At 35.6% G+C, this 19,220-nt stretch overlaps 1 protein-coding gene across 2 annotated transcripts; it reads right to left on the minus strand.

Annotated features, from left to right (window-relative positions):
• Positions 1–802: 802 nt before the first annotated feature.
• Positions 803–16,071, minus strand: LOC145586525 (E3 ubiquitin-protein ligase BRE1-like 2). Of its 2 annotated transcripts, none has more exons than XM_081643376.1 (20): positions 15,934–16,071; positions 15,497–15,815; positions 9,587–9,748; positions 9,404–9,491; positions 9,054–9,293; positions 8,753–8,920; positions 8,390–8,583; positions 8,189–8,272; positions 7,888–8,007; positions 7,630–7,816; positions 7,393–7,544; positions 6,910–6,981; positions 6,657–6,733; positions 4,241–4,435; positions 2,983–3,055; positions 2,782–2,868; positions 2,549–2,686; positions 2,268–2,470; positions 1,369–1,531; positions 803–1,226 (listed from the first exon to the last, which is right to left on the minus strand). In XM_081643376.1, exons 2-20 carry the CDS (start codon positions 15,599–15,601, stop codon positions 1,095–1,097), a joined length of 2,640 nt encoding a protein of 879 aa, XP_081499502.1. In that variant the 5' UTR covers positions 15,602–15,815; positions 15,934–16,071; the 3' UTR covers positions 803–1,094. The 2 variants fall into 2 exon arrangements, with proteins under 2 accessions (XP_081499502.1, XP_081499501.1); XM_081643375.1 differs by having other exon boundaries at positions 7,393–7,553.
• Between the last annotated feature and the right edge of the window lie 3,149 nt (positions 16,072–19,220).

The following is a 19,220-nucleotide window of genomic DNA, read 5'->3' on the forward strand; positions in this document are numbered from 1 at the left end:
AGCCTACAAATGACACTTCAAGAATACAAACACTTATTTACGGGCCTCACCTTGAAAAATTGACGCATCATTATGACCTTTTTCTCATCAGTTTATTTTCAATTCAATTCAGCTCTAATAAGTTCAGTTCAGTTCTGTTCAATTCAGCTCCTAATTTCCTTCCCTTATAAAATATTCATTTCAGCTCAGCTCAGCTTAGTTCAGTCAACGAGGACAGACCCTATATTAATTGACCCAAAATAGGGACCCCCAATTTTAAGCTCATTTGAAGTCCTTTTAGGCCTGAAAAGGCTCATTAGTCATTATACAAGTCCAAAAATACGTACGGACTCCAGGACTATGTTCATTTGGCTTTACTCTAGATCTTCTGTCCTCACAGAGGGGTCATACACCAAACATTTCCATAGTTTGATTGCACTACTACTATATCGCTTTTTATTAGATGAAAGTATGAAACACTTCTCTTATCACGTATAGAGCACACGAATACACGATAACTAGACATTACTATTAACATACACAACATTAAAATACAACATAGAGTGCGCTTATTTGCTTACTCCGTATACATCTTCCTCAGGTGTTAATGTAAAACATATGCAACAAATAATCTGTCAACACCCCTAAATCATTTTACATACTCACATTGAATGTAAAAATACAATTTTGAAATGGCAACACACATTTTCATCTTATTATAACCCATATACATCATCAATCATTCATTAAATAAATAATGTTTACAAAAAGAACCCCAAAAATCAGCCAAGAAAGAGAATAGGCTGTCATCCGTCAACCAGGCTACAAGAATATTGCTACTCTTATTAGTTGTCAACGAACAAAAAATATGAACTAATACGAATTCACATCAGCATGCACAATTAAGGGCATGAGTTAAAAAGTCACCTATAGTACACTACAGATAAGCACCGCTGCTATAATTTATAAGAGGAGCTCACTACACTAATTGCTATTTACAAGGGGGCATAACCACTTAGGCTGCCAATTACAATGGTGTGGTGCACTTTATCATACAAAGCATTGGGATTTCTGCAACCCAAAAAACAAATTGAGGCTAAAGGAGCAGGTTTATTTCATATTTTTACAAACCGAACATCATTTTGCCCAAATGCGGTACCACATCCAGGGCATTTCCTGTGGCGAATTTCCAGATTTCTTTGTATACACTGATTGCAGAATAGATGGTAGCACTTCACAATCACAACCTATATGAATAATTATAAGTATATTGAGCCAGAGGACTAGTAGGAAACGAATGGGAAATAATCGCAATATCTAGCAAATTATGATGATAGGCAACGACTTCAACCTCAAGAGTAGCATAACGATAATTGATAAGTAACCTACCTCCTTCGGTCGGTCAAAGCAAACACTGCATTTGAGAATAGACTTGCAGTCTTTTATTTCCTCCTGAAGTCTCTGGATTGCAGCCTCCCCTGTTTCAACGGTCATCTCGACAACTCTGTCCTTCCATTGTCTGAGCTCCTCCTCAAGCTTCTTTTTGTCATTCCTGGTTTGCCACAAGCAACACTCGTTTTCTTATAAAACCATATACAATCATAAGCAAGAAAATGACAACTAATATAACTATAATCAGGGGAAGTGCACAAACTGAACCTGTGTATCAAACCAGAACCAGTTGCAATAACTATATCCTGCACCTGGGACCACAATGCATGCCTTGGTCCCAAATGAGTAAATAGGTTCTATGTTAAGGAATATATTTTCTATTTTCATTTATTAATCTATATGTTAATTTATTAAAGCCTAAGTAATAAAAGAATTATAAGTACAAAATTTGTGCAACTATATGTTAGCAGTGATGTATGAACTAAATACTTTTAATTATTGACAATATATAAACAATATGTTCATAATCTACATATTGAATGTTCATTATTTTAAACTACTCGTTCAATCAGGACATTCCTGGAAAAAAAAAATTTATGTACCAGAAGACCAGAAATATTAATTTTGGTAGACTGGGGGATCAGAATTATTCCAGCCCAGTCCAATTTTGGACATGTTTTGTGATATTTAATGAATTTTCCGAGCCCGGTCGATTACAGTACCTAGTTATGAACAATAGACAAAGATAAACATCTATCAAGCAAAAAGTTAAGATAGTTGGAACAAGCTTACATGACTTTACTGTTACATCATGTCCTTTTCAGGTTACAGGAATAATGCATATTAGGATATGAAACTATATGTCTAACAGCAGGGTAAGATAACAAAGATATTACCTTTCACTGCCCAACTCCTTTTGAATATCGGCAGTCTTCCGTTGAACCTGTTCATATTCCTTCTCAGAAGAAGCAATAGCAGATTTAACCCATTTTAATTCCTTTTCTACATCTGATAATTCCCATTTCGCTCTCTCTAGGCTAACAATGAGGTGCCTGTCTTCCTGACAATGATTCAAGGTTTCTGACATAATAGCTTTCATCTGCAAAGAGTTGAGTCGTCACCTTGGCATTACAAAAAACTGCAAAATTTTAGCACAAGATCGAATATGGAAATATACCTGCTCCTCACTCCTAGAAATTCTTGCTCTAAGAGATTCTAATGATGCATTAACTGATTGAAATTGCTTAGCCAAGGCTTGCTTTTCTGTAAGAAGTGTATTCACAGCCTGCTTTGTCTTCACACTTTCAGACACCAGCTAAATACACAGCACAACAGTAAATTACTTAGCACATATATTAAAAATAATAATAATAATGAGACCAAATTAAGCACATGTGACTAGCATTACACCTTAATATTGTAATCATCTCTCTCAGTCATCTGCAACAAGAGATGTTGATTTTGTGTCTGCATATCTTCATATGCTTGACCAATTGTCTGCAATATAGAAAAAGAAAAAGAAAAAAAAAAATCAGTGATAAAACCACTAAAAAAGAGGAACACTTTGAATGCCAAAATCTTTGGGGAACAAAGGAAGGATGAGATGAAAACCTCAATTTCAGATATATAAGCTTCCGCCTCTGCATCCTTTATTTTAATTGCTTCTGTCAGTTCACAAACTTCCCTGCAGATAGAAAAGTGATTTGTAACTTTCAAAGCCAACAAAGATGTACTCAATGCCTACTGTTTATCAGCGAGAACATGCCAAATTTCACATAAGTAGCTTTCTGTTTCAAACCTTTAAGAGGCCAGCTTATATATTTCCAATAGAAGTCCAAAAAGACAAAATCCTTGCTAACTTGCAATCAGGGGTAAGGCTGCATACTAGTGAATTTAATATCAAAATGATCCATCATACTTGGGAACGCTGAAATATGGTTAGTATTTACCTCTGTACTCAACCAGAAATCAGGAAGAAAGAAGGTAGAATACACCATCTGGGCAGGGTTCATTTCTCATTAAAGGTTTCATTATGGAATCTGAAGCCCCCTACTCTAAAACAAAAAGAAAAACATATAGCCACCTTTGCCTCTTACACAATAATTTTCTATAAAAATATATAGCCACAGTACTACTTCGATCCTAAACAGAGACAGATATACACAATGTTGGAAGTTTCCCACTGCATAACCTCACTTAATTTGTACGCTAGTCAACTCTTCTCTTGTCGAGAGTCTTGACCCAGAGCCCAACAACAGTTATGGGCTAAAAATGGATTGCCTTAACCGGCTTAATGTTGCGGAGCGTAGCATGATGAAGTCTGAGGTGTTGCAAGCGAGTGGGAGCCAAGGAAGTGGCGAGTGATATGAATCTTAGTCAAACAATATAAATCTTAACCTAAAATAAATGTAGCCGATAGAAAATAGACTCAAATCACTCCTATAAGAACGTATTGGTTAATTTGGTTCTTGAATCCCCTCAAGGTATTCAACCAATAATCTTAATCACTCTTGAAATAAGATAAATTTATCGGGCTTCTGTATCAATCCTTAAACCCGATAAATTCCACAAAGGGAAAACTCCATTTAATTAATCTCTATCTCTAATAATAACTTATTGCATAAAAACAATAATTATAACCCTAACATGAATCCGTATAAACCCATAAGACCGCATAATATAACATTGACAAGCCCACAATACAATGACGCTATTTAACCATAAAATATACCAAGTTACATTATAACAGGTAACAAGCCAAGCCCAATAATAAAAAAGACTAACCAAATAATTGGATTTTTGGTCTTCTTGCCCCCACATCAACTACACACAAAACAAAATCCTGAAGAAAAAAACACAAAGCTCAAACCTTTCAGTAGTATCCAGTTTGGCTCTTAAATCAGCAATTTCAGCTTCAGCAACAGAGAGACGCAGCTGGCAAGCAGCCTCAGCTTCATTAGCAGCTTTTATCCTTAGCTCCAGATTATGCTCATCAAGAGCATGTTTCAACACCTCAGCTTGTGCACAAGCTCTTCGTTCAGATTCTTGGATTTCCATAAGATCCCTGAAATTCAGAGTCAAAAAATCTTCATTAGACACATAGAGCACGTATGAAACATTCAATGCAGCTCAAGATATAAGAAAACAGAGAAAGATAATTAACATGAAGAGCAGCCAAAATATACATTTCACGATTAGAAAAAAATCATATCAGTAAATTGATCGCAATCAAGACACTAGGATTTCCTGAGCCTTGACCAAAATTGAAATTGACAACGCATGTTCCATATGAGCAATATAATACATGCACTTTCAATTTCAGGAAATAAGCTATTAATCCATTCATACCCAACCGATAAACGGACAGAGGTAGCAACGTTAATTTTAGTATCAAACGGACCTAGAATATATATCACTCAGCCAAATGAGTCGGTCAAATGTGAAACAACCTCAAGGTATAAACTCAAGGGAAACAAAACACAAGAATATAATCTTGATTTTTCTAGAAAAACAATACCTCATATAATGATATACTTGTAATAAATTGCAAATAATGAACTACAAGTCTTAGATAGGCCCTGCCAACCGACTAAGAAAAATAAGGCAAGTTTTTCTAGTACCTCTAGGTATACAGAGTATAATAGTTCCAAGAGTTGGTAAATCTCCTATGTTGTGAGCGAAAAGGCAACATACTGCCAAGAAAACATAATAAGCATATTTTAGAATCTACGTTACTCAAAGTACCCCTATTTGGTACGTGTCCAAGTGTTTGGTAAAATAATAATAAAATAAACCATGATTTTGGTCTAAAATGGAATGTCCAAGTGAACCCATGTCCGAGTGTCGAGGGTTCGAGGTTCGACACAAGTATTTAAGGTAAATTAAGAGTTCATGTAATGTAGATTTAGGGGCAAAGGCGGGAAAGGGCCTTAGTTTATTTGTACTCCAATGGGACAACATTGGTGACACAGTGGGCTAAGGTTGTCATTTGGTCACATGAATTAGCAGCAGCTAGGTATACTAGTCTGTTAGGAATTTTAGGAAGTAAAGTCTTATTTGGGACCATGGAAGGATTAAACGAAGGAGAGGGAGACCGAAAACGACTTAGTTGGAAGGAGTTAGGAAGGATACGAAGTATATGGATTTGCATGAGCATGAGACATTTGATCGTAAGGGATGGGGGAGGAAGATTTTTGTGGATGAATATACGGAATAATAATTTTTGGTTCATGTAGCCGACCCCACTTATGGGATTAAGGCTTTGGTTGATTGATTGAAAGTCTTATTTTTCTATGTTATTGTAAACTACATAGGAATGCGGCATACGCCAAAAGAATAGCCGACGTAATACACTTCATGAGATAAGAAACATTGTTCACTTCTATAGAGAATTCCATCCATAAAAAATCCTCTAAATTTCATAGCATGATTTGAGACATGAACTAATATCCCAAAAAGATATATATAGGACTTTGGAATAGAACAATAAAAGATGTATGTCCACCTTTAATGGACCAAGCAACATAATGAGGTGCTTGATGTGTAGAAATTGAGGGTAGGAGTGGGATTTATAAAGGGGTGGGATTAGGAATATAAACCCGTAGTTTCAATGAAAATAATACCTTAAGGGGATCAGGGAAGGGAGTGGGATTTTTAGGGGGAATACAAGCCCTCACTTCCCATCAAAATAGTATCCAGGGGCAGGAATTAAAGGAAGGGAATTAATAAAGGGTTAAAATGTCCCACATGCTATGAATGAATAAGGGCGCTAATTGTATTAGTTACAATTTATGGGTAGTCTTGTATTCCAAATCTTTTCCAATCACTACCAAAACAAGCGATTGGAAATTTTTTAATGAATTCCTGCCTAAAAATTGCTATCCCCAATCACACCCTCTAATCCTCAAATTTTCATTCTCATACCAAACGAATCGCTTCCTTAAAGAAGATATCAAGATATATTGGAAGCCAAATATCATACTATTGTACTAAAAGGTTGTATTATGGGTTTTCTAGGTAAAAAAAAATAAAATAAAAAAAAAAACTCAAAATACATCAAAGCCTAAAAAAATGAGCTGAGCCAATCACCGAACAAGTAAGAAATCTTATTCGTCTTTTTAAATTCCATTTCATACCCGGGTAATTATCAGTTATGTCAATACTCCAAAATTGAACAAACCCAATGTTTTGGAAGTGTCACCGAATCCCGTATAAGACTTACTAATTGATCCATCAAACGGGTAATGGGATAACATGTCAGAAGTTAGGAAGACTCATCAACATACCTATTGTCATAAATTCCTTGACCAAGCATATCTACGAAAATTTGCAGTTCCAACTTTTCTTTTTGCAGCTTCTCAATCTGCAATGTTTATATACTTGTAAGTTAACAGAAAAGGCCCCTCAAATACTGAGGTGTCATGACTCATGATCAATATACCAACAGTATTAGAGAGTTTCAAACAAAATTACTCATTTGACTGAAAGATGAAGGGAAAAAAAAGTTGATTTAAGACTACTGGGATGAAGACATCTCACCAACTCTTTGAGGGATTTGATTTCTGCCATCTGCTGACCACATTTATCTCCCAAGGCCTTCACTTCACTAGTCTACCAGCAAATAAAAGATTGTGAACGTATTAGGAAAAAAATGTCAAGCAACCTGTCACTTGAAAAAAAAGAGTAAATAAACACGTACATACATGACATCCATTTACTATGTAGATCCATAGGAATTCTTTACTATGTACCCTTGACAAAAAATTGGTCTCTGCAGTATATTTACTATTTCTATTGAAGCTTTTTAAGTGACAAGTTAAAACCCATTGCTGACAGTACATCTGAAAACTCAACATGCACCAATATTCTACATCATCTAAATATATTGTGCCTCCCTTCTAAAGGCATGACAAATGGAGCAATTAGAGAAAGAAGTGACATGATAAGCCAAGATATCCATAATACCTCAAATAATTAAATTTAACTAGAAATCAAGTACAGCACAACAGTTTCAGAGAATACCTTTCTATTTAACAACGCCTTCTGTGTTTCTGCTTCCCCACGCAAGGACAAGGCTTCCTGAGAAATATCTTTCCATCGATTCAATTGAGCCTCTACCATACCCATTTCTTTGGACAGAGCAGAGGCCATCACATTGAACTCAGATTTAATGTCTGTTCTTCCTGCAGGAAGTTTCAATTATTAAAGACTAACCCATTACAAAGACGTACATTAATGATTGTATAAACAATAAGTCACCTGAATCTTGAACAGCTTCTTCCATTTTAGCCTCAAGTTCATTCTTCTCAATAATAGAATTCTGGAACTTTAGCTCTAATTCCTCAACTCTTGTCTCAGCCTTGTCAATAGAAGCTTTTGCACTGTCTGCTGATTCTTTCTTTAACTCTAGTTCCTTCTCTCTTCTGATAAGGTATGACCTATCGGACTGAAGCAAGCCTTTTTAGGAGAAAAAAAAAAGTACACAGGAAACCAAGCTAAAAAAATAGCAGTCATCACCTGCAGAGAATCAGTCAATGTTTTATATCGCGCGACTTCAGCTTTCCAATGGTGGAGCTGATCATTTACCAAAGTGTACAATCGAGAACTGCACACGTATTTATCATCCTTCATTTCTTTCTGCAATGACAATATTGCCAATTCAAGATTAGAAAACAAAGTAGCAAAAGTACCCAAGCTAATCTATAGACTCCATACCATATAATCACATACAATGCCTAGAACAAGGCTCCCGCCAATGCTATGGACCAGTTAATTATGATTATAAAACATCAATTAATTCAATTGTCAAGCAACAGACCTCAATTTCTTCTAATTGTTTTGACAGGATGGAATTATCTTCACGTGCATCCTCAAGCTCAGCAAGACGATCAGCAGCCAATACCTGCATTGTTACTAAACGTTAATCAAGGGACTGGAAGTTTGTCGTAACTTCAAAATAGGCCACATGGTTTGTCCCATTTTTTCTGTAGTAATAGGGATGTACATAAAAGCTAAGTACCTCAGCTTCTTCAATTGAGTGTTTCAGCTCCCGCAGGCCCATTGACTTATCAGGCAACTTCAATGAAGATAAATTGCCATTCATAACCCCAGTGACTGGGCTGTAAGTCCCAGATGCTAAATTCTTCTGCATTCTCAGATTTACAAGCTTTCTTCTGCTTTCTTCAAGCTCAGCCATGCTCTCTTCAAGCTCACCTTTTTAACATTGAGAAAGGGAAAAAGGTGGTATGTGTAAGAACAACAGTGTCGTATAGAACATCATATGTATTGACAGCACTAAAACCCATAATAGTACGGATAAAATCTAGTTCAGTATTACAGGCCATTTAAGAAGGCCAGAATTGAAAAGAATAATACAACTGACCAGCAATATGTTTGATCTCAGTTTCATCCACTGACTTGTTCTGTATATAGCTCTGGATCCTATCAGCATATTGCGAGTGCTTAAGATGGAGATCATCAATGACCACACGAAGACTACTAGCCTCCTCTGTCATCAGATCTTCAATTTTATTCAATTTAGTAATGACATCTGCTACAACCACAAATGGCAATAAGCACATGATGATGCTCAACCAGAAAAATGTACAGGACTAGAAAAAACTTTCTATTAGAAATCCCAAGAAACCTACTTAGAATATAGTTATTAGTTATCCAAAACTGACCTCCAGGACCTTCTATAGAAAGGTTTTCATGCATTTCCTGAGCAATGCTGAAGGTCTTTTTCTTTTGATCCTCGACAAAGCTTTCAAAAAATCTCAGTAAATCCAAAATAGAGGAGTAGTGTTGGGAAAAAATTTCTTCAACAGATTTAACATGATCCTCTCCTCCATTGCCCTTGACAGAATCAACATTTAGAAGCCTACAGAGTAATACATGCTCCGCAGGACACGAAGTGTTTGAACCTAAGAGGTACATCAAGTCAATCTAGAGTAGAAGCAAAGAAAATCTTAGCTGTAAGAAAACAGAAGAACCTAAGAGGTGCATCAAGTCAATAAGTCACAAATAAGACTACCTTGAGAATAGTCTTCAGAATCTAAAGTTTGCAAGACATTTAGGCTTCCTCCAGCTCTAACCCCGATAAAAACTACATCATCAATCAACTACATCACAAAGACATGGAATCTCATTAACAATCAGAATAAGAACAGAAATATGAAGCCAAAAAAGTAAGCACATATCATTTTAAGGAATTAACCTGGTTCCATAGTTGCTTGATAGTTGTTAGCATATCATCATAAGAGGATTGCCTTTCTTTTAGTTCTTGGATTTTGACTTCAAGATCATGTAGCTCATGTTTCTGTGCATCCAATTGTTGTACAAGTTTTTGATTCTGGTATTGGAGGACAGCTGCATCAACCTGCAACAAATATAGAGCTCTTAACTAACCTCCTCCTCTGACACGATTTTTTCACCCACAGCAATATGCTAGTGTATATTATTCATACATCGGTGGCATCAATGAAATAGCTCGTTCTCACAACAAGGCTTCATAAGTCTATGAATTGTTGACACGGATAATGTTTTACATTACAAATTAACTTCCACTCATGTATAAAAGTTGGTACCTCAAATAAGTAGGGGTGAGCAAATAATCAGGTTACGGAAACAGGTTCTGAACCTGGTTCCATGTAGTAAAAATTGAGAACCGGTTCAAGTTCTCAATTTTTTGGAACCAGAACTTGTAGGGTACCATACAACCATATGACTTGAGAAAGTCAATACTATATACTAAAGTAATCCCCATAATTATCCCCTAAGTACACGTGTCATCTCCTCATAAAAAATTTGTTACTAATTTTTTTTTTTTTTTTGGTTTTTTATTTTATTATTGAAAGAAGTCTGTTACTAACTCCGCCAGTGGGTTTCCCGCTGCCAGTCCCAAGCCTGGATAAAGGAGGAGGGTTACGGTAGGCCAGTGACAGCCAGTATAAAACTTCGTCACATCCCATGACATGAGCCAAACAGATATTTTCGTGGGGGCGTTCCCTACTCAGCGACGCGCTGCACTTCCTAGACCCGGGTGTAGTGATAAGTATGCAAGGGTTGCTAGGTCGTCGCCCAGAAGCGACGCGCCACATTGCCCGAGTGTGGTGTCAAATGAGCAAGGGCGTGCCATTGGGGCGTTCCCTACTGAGCGACGCGCTGCACTTCCCAGACCCGGGTGCAGTGATAAGTATGTAAGGGTTGCTAGGTCGTCGCCCAGAAGCGACGCGCCATATTGCCCAATTGTGGTGTCAAATAATCAAGGACTTGGAGTTGGGATCAGGAGGGAGCGTGGGAGAAAAGAATTTAGTTTGCGGATTGGTTCTTGGAATGTGGGGTCTCTTACGGGAAAATCAGCAGAATTGGTAGAAGTAATGAAAAGACGACGCGTGAACATCATGTGCCTCCAAGAGACAAGATGGACAGGAGAAGGAGCTCGAGGCTTGGTTTTGGGGTATAAGGTATGGTATGTTGGGCAAGAAACGAGCCACAGAACAAGGAATGGTGGAGCTAGGAACGGAGTTGGTGTGGTTCTCGATGAGAGGTTGGCAAAAGAGGTGATCGAGGTCTATCGGAAGAACGATAGGTTGATAAGGCTGAAGTTGCTATGTGGCAAGGAGATTGTGAATGTTATCAGTGCTTATGCTCCCCAAGTGGGTTTAGATGCAGAAGAGAAACGACAATTTTGGGAGGACCTAGACGAGGTGGTGCAGGGTGTCCACCACTCAGAGAAGTTATATATTGGAGGGGATCTAAATGGGCACGTTGGGGCGAGCCGAGATGGCTATGAGAGTGTCCATGGAGGCTTTGGGTATGGGCAGAGGGACGCCGGTGGTGAAGCTATTATGGATTTTGCCCAATCATATGATTTAATTTTGGCTAATACTTGGTTTAAGAAGAGGGATTCACACTTGATAACTTTTCGGAATGGAGCAAATGCAACTCAAATAGACTTCCTGCTCACAAGGAGCATAGATAGACAAAGTTGCATAAACTGTAAGGTTATCCCAGGGGAGAGTGTGGTCACCCAACACCGGCTATTGGTAATGACTATTCGTCTGAAAGAGAAGGCGAAGAAAAAAGTTAGACAAGAAGAACCAAGGATAAGATGGTGGACCCTAAGGGATGCAAAAGCTAAGGTTTTTACAGAAAAGGTAATTGAAGAAGCGGATTGGGATGGAGAGGTGGATCCGGACATGACCTGGTTACGAATGAAGAACTGTTTCCTAAGAGTGGCCAAAGAGGTCTTAGGGGAAGTAAGGGGAAGAACTTCGGTACAGAGAGATACTTCGTGGTGGAATGAAGAGGTGAAAGCAGTAATTAAGCAAAAAAGGGAATGCTATCAAGCCTTAGGAAAATGTAGGAGTGATGAAACCTTTGCAGCGTATAAGGAGGCTAAGAGTAAGGCAAAGGCAGCTGTTCGCCAAGCAAAAGAAAAGGCATATCAGGAGGTTTATGAAAAGCTTGATTCCAAGGAGGGAGAAAGGATCATTTATAAGATGGCAAAGAGAAGACAAGAGGCAAGGAAGGATATTGGCATGGTGAAGTGTGTCAAAGATAAGAACCAAATGGTCCTAGTGCAAGAGGAGGGCATCAAGGACAGGTGGAAGGGGTACTTCGATGAATTATTTAATGGAAGTAATGGAGTTGTGATAGGAGATACCTCTATGAGTGATGAAGAAATCAACATGGAGTATGTGCGAAGGATTAGGAGAGTAGAGGTGGAGATTGCACTGAGGAAGATGAAACCTAAGAAGGCGGTTGGCCCTGATGGGGTACCGATAGAGGTGTGGAGGTGTTTGGGTAAGATTGGTATTGATTGGTTAACAAACCTTTTCAACAAGATATGGACGGCTACAAGGATCCCACAAGATTGGAGGAAGAGCACCTTGGTCCCGGTTTATAAAAACAAAGGAGACGCTCAAGATTGTTCTAACTATCGAGGAATTAAGCTTATGAGCCATACTATGAAGTTGTGGGAAAGGGTGATTGAACAAAGGTTGAGGGCATGCACAAGCATTTCAGATAACCAATTTGGTTTTATGCCTGGGAGATCTACTATGGACGCAATCCATTTGATAAGACAAATGATGGAGTTTTATAGGGTAAAGAAGAAAGATCTTCATATGGTCTTTATTGATTTAGAGAAGGCATATGACAAGGTGCCAAGAGAGATACTTTGGTGGGCAATGTTGAAGAAAGGTATCCCACGAAGGTATGTAGACCTAGTTAAGGATATGTATCGGGATGTGTCAACAAATGTGAGGACATGCGGAGGGTTGACAAAAGATTTCCCTATTACAATCGGATTGCATCAAGGGTCTGCATTAAGCCCTTTTCTTTTTGCAACGGTTCTAGACGAATTAACTAGACCAATTCAAGATGAGGTTCCATGGTGTATGCTGTTCGCAGATGATATCGTTTTGGTGGATGAGACTAAGGATGGGGTTAATGTCAAGTTGGAGCAATGGAGGCAAAGGTTGGAATCTAGAGGGTTTAAGCTAAGTCGGAGTAAGACTGAATATTTGGTATGTCGTTTTGGCACTCAGAGGGGGACAAGCAATGAAGTGGTGAGTTTGGATGGAAAGGATTTGACCATGAGTGAATGTTTTAAGTACCTAGGGTCGATCATCCAGAAGAATGGTGACATTGATCAAGACGTGACCCACAGGATTAAGTCAGGGTGGCTTAAATGGAGAGCGGCCACGGGAGTGCTATGCGACCGCAGCATTCCCTTAAAGTTGAAGGGAAAATTCTACAGGACTGCCATAAGACCAGTGTTGCTCTATGGTACAGAATGTTGGGCTTCTAAGAAAGAGCATATTAAAAAGATGGAGGTTACGGAAATGCGCATGTTAAGGTGGATGTGTGGAAACACTTTAAGAGATAGAATCAGAAATGAGGTTATTCGCAAGAAAGTAGGTGTGGCGGGCATTGTAGATAAATTAAGGGAAAATCGTCTGCGTTGGTTTGGACATGTAAGACGGAGACCCGAGGGTGCACCGGTGCGAAGAGTGGAAGAGTGGGACCATGGAGGGATTAAACGAGGAAGAGGGAGACCAAAGATGACTTGGTTGGAAGGAGTGAGGAAGGATATGAAGTGCATGGATTTACGTGAGGATGAAGTTTTGGATCGTAAGGGATGGAGGAGAAAGATTTATGTTGATGACTACACGGAATAATCAAATTTGGTTCATGTTAGCCGACCCCACTTTTGGGATTAAGGCTTTGATTGATTGATTGATTGATTGAAAGAAGTCTGTTACTATATCTCATGGAGAAATTTTGGCCTTATATTGCCCAACAACAATAACTTAAATAAAATTAAAAAAAATATAGTGGTGAAGAATAAAAAATGTTACATAATATTATAAAATACTACTTAGAATATTATAAAAATTTATTATTATTATTATTATTATTATTATTATTATTATTGTTTTATTTTTTTTGTTATCAATAATAATATCATGAATAGACATTTTAATTAAGAACATGAGTATGCTTTCATATTACGTATACTATTATATTATTACTCATTCCATCTCACATTAATTGTACCGTAAAATTAGACATTGATCGAGATTGATCTTATAGTATATCACAATGTATATTGTACTTTTCTTTTTTAAAATGTTTTTTTTACTTACAATAATTTCGTTTTGTACAATTTCTAATAAACGAATAATGAAATACTATTGTAAAACCATGTATAGCACGGGTTTTGAACTAGTATATTACTTAAGCTCAAATTATACAGTAATTCACGCCCAAATATTTAAAAATAACAATTATAGATATATGTATTAAATTTGCTAAACAACTACTTTTGGTTTGTTATATTTGCGAGTTGTTAAAGTTATAAATTTATCACCATTGAATTTTTTTTAAATAAAATTTTGCAAAACATTATTATGTTTATTATAAAAAATAAGATACCCTGAAGCAGAACCTGGTTCTCATTTTCCAAGAACCAAACCTGGTTCCCATTTTTTCCAATTCAGGTTCCAAAAATTTTAACAAGGTACCCTATTATGCTCACCCCTTACAAATAAGTACATGTTTCTAGTAGCTACAAACACCTTGAGATCGTGGGAACCAAAAAGTTGATAGCAATATATTGTTTATCTGTTAGCCACAGGCCCGCAAGTATCTAAGATTTTTTTTAAAACTGCATTAAAATACTGGGGAGGAAAAAGGTTGGACAATGTATAAGTAGACTAATGGCGATGGGCGCACAGAGAAAAGGAATGAGTCTGAATTCCATGCAAAATGAAAAATGACTAAAATCCAACTGCAGAAAGAAATTTTAAAGTGGAGGTCAAGGGAAAGACTATGCAATATGATTTGACAGGAAGATACAGTTATAACAGGTTGGTTAAACAGAATCCCAACCCACAAAATGAGCACCGAAGGGAATCAAAAGTTTTTATTCTTTCAGCTAAGGAATGCATTAAATTCGTAAGGACCATTCAAAACAAAGTAGTATTCACATAAAATACAAAATTTTCGCCACCCCTTTAGGTCTGAGTCTACAAATACCAAAGCAAGAACATCACTGAAGAAGACGAAGAATGAATATACAACAAAATTCAGATAACAAAAGACTCCCTCCAATCTTAGCAACATACTCCATAGTCACCCCACCAAGTTCAATATTCAACCTTTAGCACTGGGTTTGGTTCACAATATTTTCGATACACTGAAATCAATTTATCATGAGCAAACAATAGTAACCCAAGCATCAAACACACCACGTCGTAAACTCAAGCTACAATCAGTACTCAAATTTCACAATGCCAACATATTTTGGCAGCAACAACCCAAAATTTACACTAATTCAGCTACAATACATCACTGGATTATAACACAATACACACAAATTAGGCCGAAATGCAGAACCTTCTTCTCCGCCAACACGTGAGAAGTAACACTTAAACCAATTATAAGCTTATAATCAATTCAAATTCAAATTCAAATTCAAACCCAAACCCTACTTTCACATCCAATTTATCAACAATTAAGACAGCAAATATCAAATTGAGGCAAATAGAGTGTTATCAATTAAATAAGCGAATGATCTTATCAAACTAAGGCAAAGAGGTATAACGCGAAAGCGTACCGATTTGTTATCAGGGGAGAGATTAGAGTTGCGAGCCATTGGGGAAGAATCACTGCTGAAATGAGGTCTTTTCTTCTCTGGTTCTTCCAACTCCGCGTTTTCCATCACCTCTCCTCCTCAACCACCCCCACCACCATTACCCTGTTCACTAAAATCCTAACCCTAACCCTAATCCCCCAAAACCATTCTTTAATTGCTTTAATACCCAGATTAATTTTGCAATATTAACTAATTCCCAAATCAATTCAGAGCTAACTAATTCACTCCAACCTAAAAAAAATAGAAATGTTTAGAGTAATCAACAGTGAGAATGAATAACCTGAAACATGCAAAGAGATTAAAAAAAAAGTTAGAAATTCACAGAAAAAAAATGTAAAATTCAATGAAAACAATACAAATTAAGAGAAGAAAACATGCAATTGAAATTATGAACTAACCAATATTTTTGTTTAATAGTGAAATTAATTGAGCTAAAAGTTGGTTGAAAGAAGAGTGGCAGGTTGAAGGTGAGGAAGAAGAGAATTGGTGATATTGAGAGCAAAGAGAAAAAGAGGAGAGAGAAAGAAAAGCGCCAATGTTACGGAATTTGAGGTGGCCCAGGTGGGTCTTTGAGAGTTCCGTTTTTAGGGCTCTCAAGTTTATTTAACTAATCTTGGGTTTAATTCACTGATGCTGTATTGCTGTTGTATCTGATATGATTTTAAGTGACTTTACTAATTTAGGTGACATCTAATTGTACTTCTGCAGTTCTGCTGTTGATACTTTGAGTCTTTGACCATTGCTTGTAATTTATACGGAGTACCAAATATATATGTAGTGTTTTATTAGATCCGTTTCTATAAATAATACGGAGTATGGAGTAATATAATAGTTATTCCATATAAATTTATGCTCGTCTTAGACTTACATTAACAACTTTGTATAGCATGAATTCTAGATTGCATTGTCAGTTTGTCACTATTGTACTTATATTGTGAAGATATACTCTAAAACCAATTCAACAATATTTGCATATAGTATTACATTTTTATACTTAATTTTTTTTTAAAAAAAAAATGTAGTCGTTTAAAAATTCAAAATAGTGTATGTATTGTGAAACGTATGTAACATCATCTGCAAGATATGAAAAATATAGATTTAAAATAAATAAATAAATAAAAACAATCGAAAACCCAGAATTTGACCTTAAATTGTAGAGTATGATTAATTAGAGCATGAAAATTAAAACCTACTCTCTCCAATCATAAATGTTATTCTCATTTTTTAATTACCACATTCATCATTGCATTATCTTGATTATCTAAAAATAAAATTAGTTAAAATTTATCATTTATTGAGGGGAATCAAATAAGATCTAACATATATCGAGAATAATTGTACATTCTTACCACTTATAAATAATGTTAATATTACAAATGAAAATAACAAAAAGGGATATATTGTGGACTTGTGGTTCATGTCTTGCTGTGAGCACAAGACAAGACTTATATCAATTAGTGGTTCTTGAAGGCAGATTTATCATGCGCATGGTACATCCGTTCCCAAAAAAAACGGAAAGAACATTGTATAGAGATGTAAAGAACATTTAGCTAAAATGAAAAGAACATTTAGTTAAAGTGAAAATAACATGTTATAGAATTGTAAATATTAAAGAACATATATCTAAAGTGAAAAGAACATATTGTTAAAATGTAATGAACGTGATAATTGTGAGCATCTATTTTAAAATAACATAAGAGATATAAAAAAAATAACATAGAGCAATTAATAATAATGAACATAACACTATCTTATAAAGAACATCATCTTCAACCTTTGTCACATTATTCTCAAATTCAACAGTCAGATTCATCAAATTTCAAAAATGAAAATAAACAATGAATTTTATGATTATAAAATATTCTAATTCAAAACTAAAATAACACAATTAATGAAAAATAAATACAAAATTTCATTCAAAATTACCTTCGATTTTTGATTAACAAATCCACATATTCACCTTCATTAACAATCACTCCATTAACAAAACAATGATCAAAAGTACCATGAAACTCGATCTAAATGCGTAGCTAACGTCTTCAATCACTAGACTTTCTTTTTCTCTATAAATTTTCTATTTCTCTCTCTAAGATTTTTATTACTCTCTCTAAAGAATTCAAACAAGTGAAATTAAAATACGGAGTATGAAGAAATATACAAATTTCTAAATTGAGATTGGGAAATAATTACCAAAACTCTTCAATTATGGATCAAATAATTCATTTAAAGATTGAAAAGCAAGATGTTCTTTAAAAAATACTATTTTTTTTTTGTTGAATAAAAATAAGATTCATTACATTATATTATCATGTTCTTTATTAATATTACAGTCTAAAGAACATAAAGTTGGATGTTTTTTTTTTACAAAATAATTACTTCCTCCGTTTTTTATTTTTTGCACCACTTGCCTTTTAAGGAAGTTTCACAAATATTGCACCATTTCTATTTTAGGAAATAAAATATCTATGTTCACACTACAAATACCCAATATACCCTTACTTTTGCCACTTGATTCTTTAGTTTATGCTTACATTACATGGATAACTTTGTAATTTTACCCCTCTCTCTCTTCCCTTTTCCCACTACCAAAAAAAAGTGTGCCAACCTATATGGTGCAATAATAAAAGAACGGAGGAGGTATATGTTCTTTACAAAACAACTATATGTTCATTATAAAACAACCATATGTGATGTTCTTTATAAAATAACTATATGTTCTTTACCGAATAATTATACGTTCATTCCGCCTTTTTATAAAGAAAACCGGATGCACGGAGCATGGTGCATCCGCGTCCATGAAAAAAATTTCAGACTTATATATAAGCCCTTATCAATAAGAGTCAATAAATTTGAGTTTCAAATCAAGGACTTGCATATACTTTGATAAATAAAGTCCATAGATCTTGGTTAGCCAAGCCCATAAGACCAAGTGTTATGGGCCCATAAGTCTTCTTCAGTTTGGTAGAATGGAAGCCCATATATAATACAAGAGTTCGATATCAGTTGATAAAGACATAAAAAGACATTAAATTCGGATTCCTGTAAAAGACAGGAAAATGTAAAAGCGAAAGAAAAAGGAGAAAGAAGAAATACGCAGAAGCATGTTGGTTTGACCACCGACTACTACACACAATCACTTTGAATTCGTCAAAGACGAGGAATTTCTTACAACTTGAAATGCACGGTTAATTATGTTGTGACTTGTGAATAATCAAATGGGTATTAATATTCAATTAAGGAAAATGCTATACATATCTAAGGTTATATATAAACATTAAAAAGAATCTTGAAAATTGTTTAAATGTAAAAAATCATGAGAAAAACACACTAATTACACTGATCTACGTGTGTTTTTGTTATGAATCCCTAATTTATACAATTTTCAAGAGTATTTTAGGGCTATGTATAGCACTTCAATTAACCAGAAATGATTTGTGAATCTTTATGGTTCGGTATGGTAATCTGTTAGATTTAATTGTTATTTTAGTGTGTATAATGTGTATTTTGTAAATATGTAATGAAATACTTGTATTTTAGAACAATACATAATTAAAAACATTTAGTGAAAAATAACGAATATTAAGATTATGGTATGATCTGTGATCAAAATAATTCTGATAAGAATAAGTCATACTCCATTATAACCTTTTGTGATAAATAAGCTTAAAAGAACAACTTTTTATGT

This window comes from Chenopodium album, chromosome 16 (genome assembly GCF_948465745.1).
Source record: "Chenopodium album chromosome 16, dcCheAlbu1.1, whole genome shotgun sequence".
In the NCBI taxonomy this organism is placed as follows: domain Eukaryota; kingdom Viridiplantae; phylum Streptophyta; class Magnoliopsida; order Caryophyllales; family Amaranthaceae; genus Chenopodium; species Chenopodium album.

Bases quoted from the DNA above. Each gene is read 5' to 3' on its own strand.
- LOC145586525 (XM_081643375.1), bottom strand. From the start codon at position 15,601: ATGGAAAACGCGGAGTTGGAAGAACCAGAGAAGAAAAGACCTCATTTC. The intron at 8,921-9,053 runs GTCAGTTTTGGA...TGGTTGTAGCAG, and splicing joins TTCTATAGAAGGTCCTGGAG to ATGTCATTACTAAATTGAAT. The intron at 2,869-2,982 runs GTTTTCATCTCA...TCTATATTGCAG, and splicing joins CTTATATATCTGAAATTGAG to ACAATTGGTCAAGCATATGA.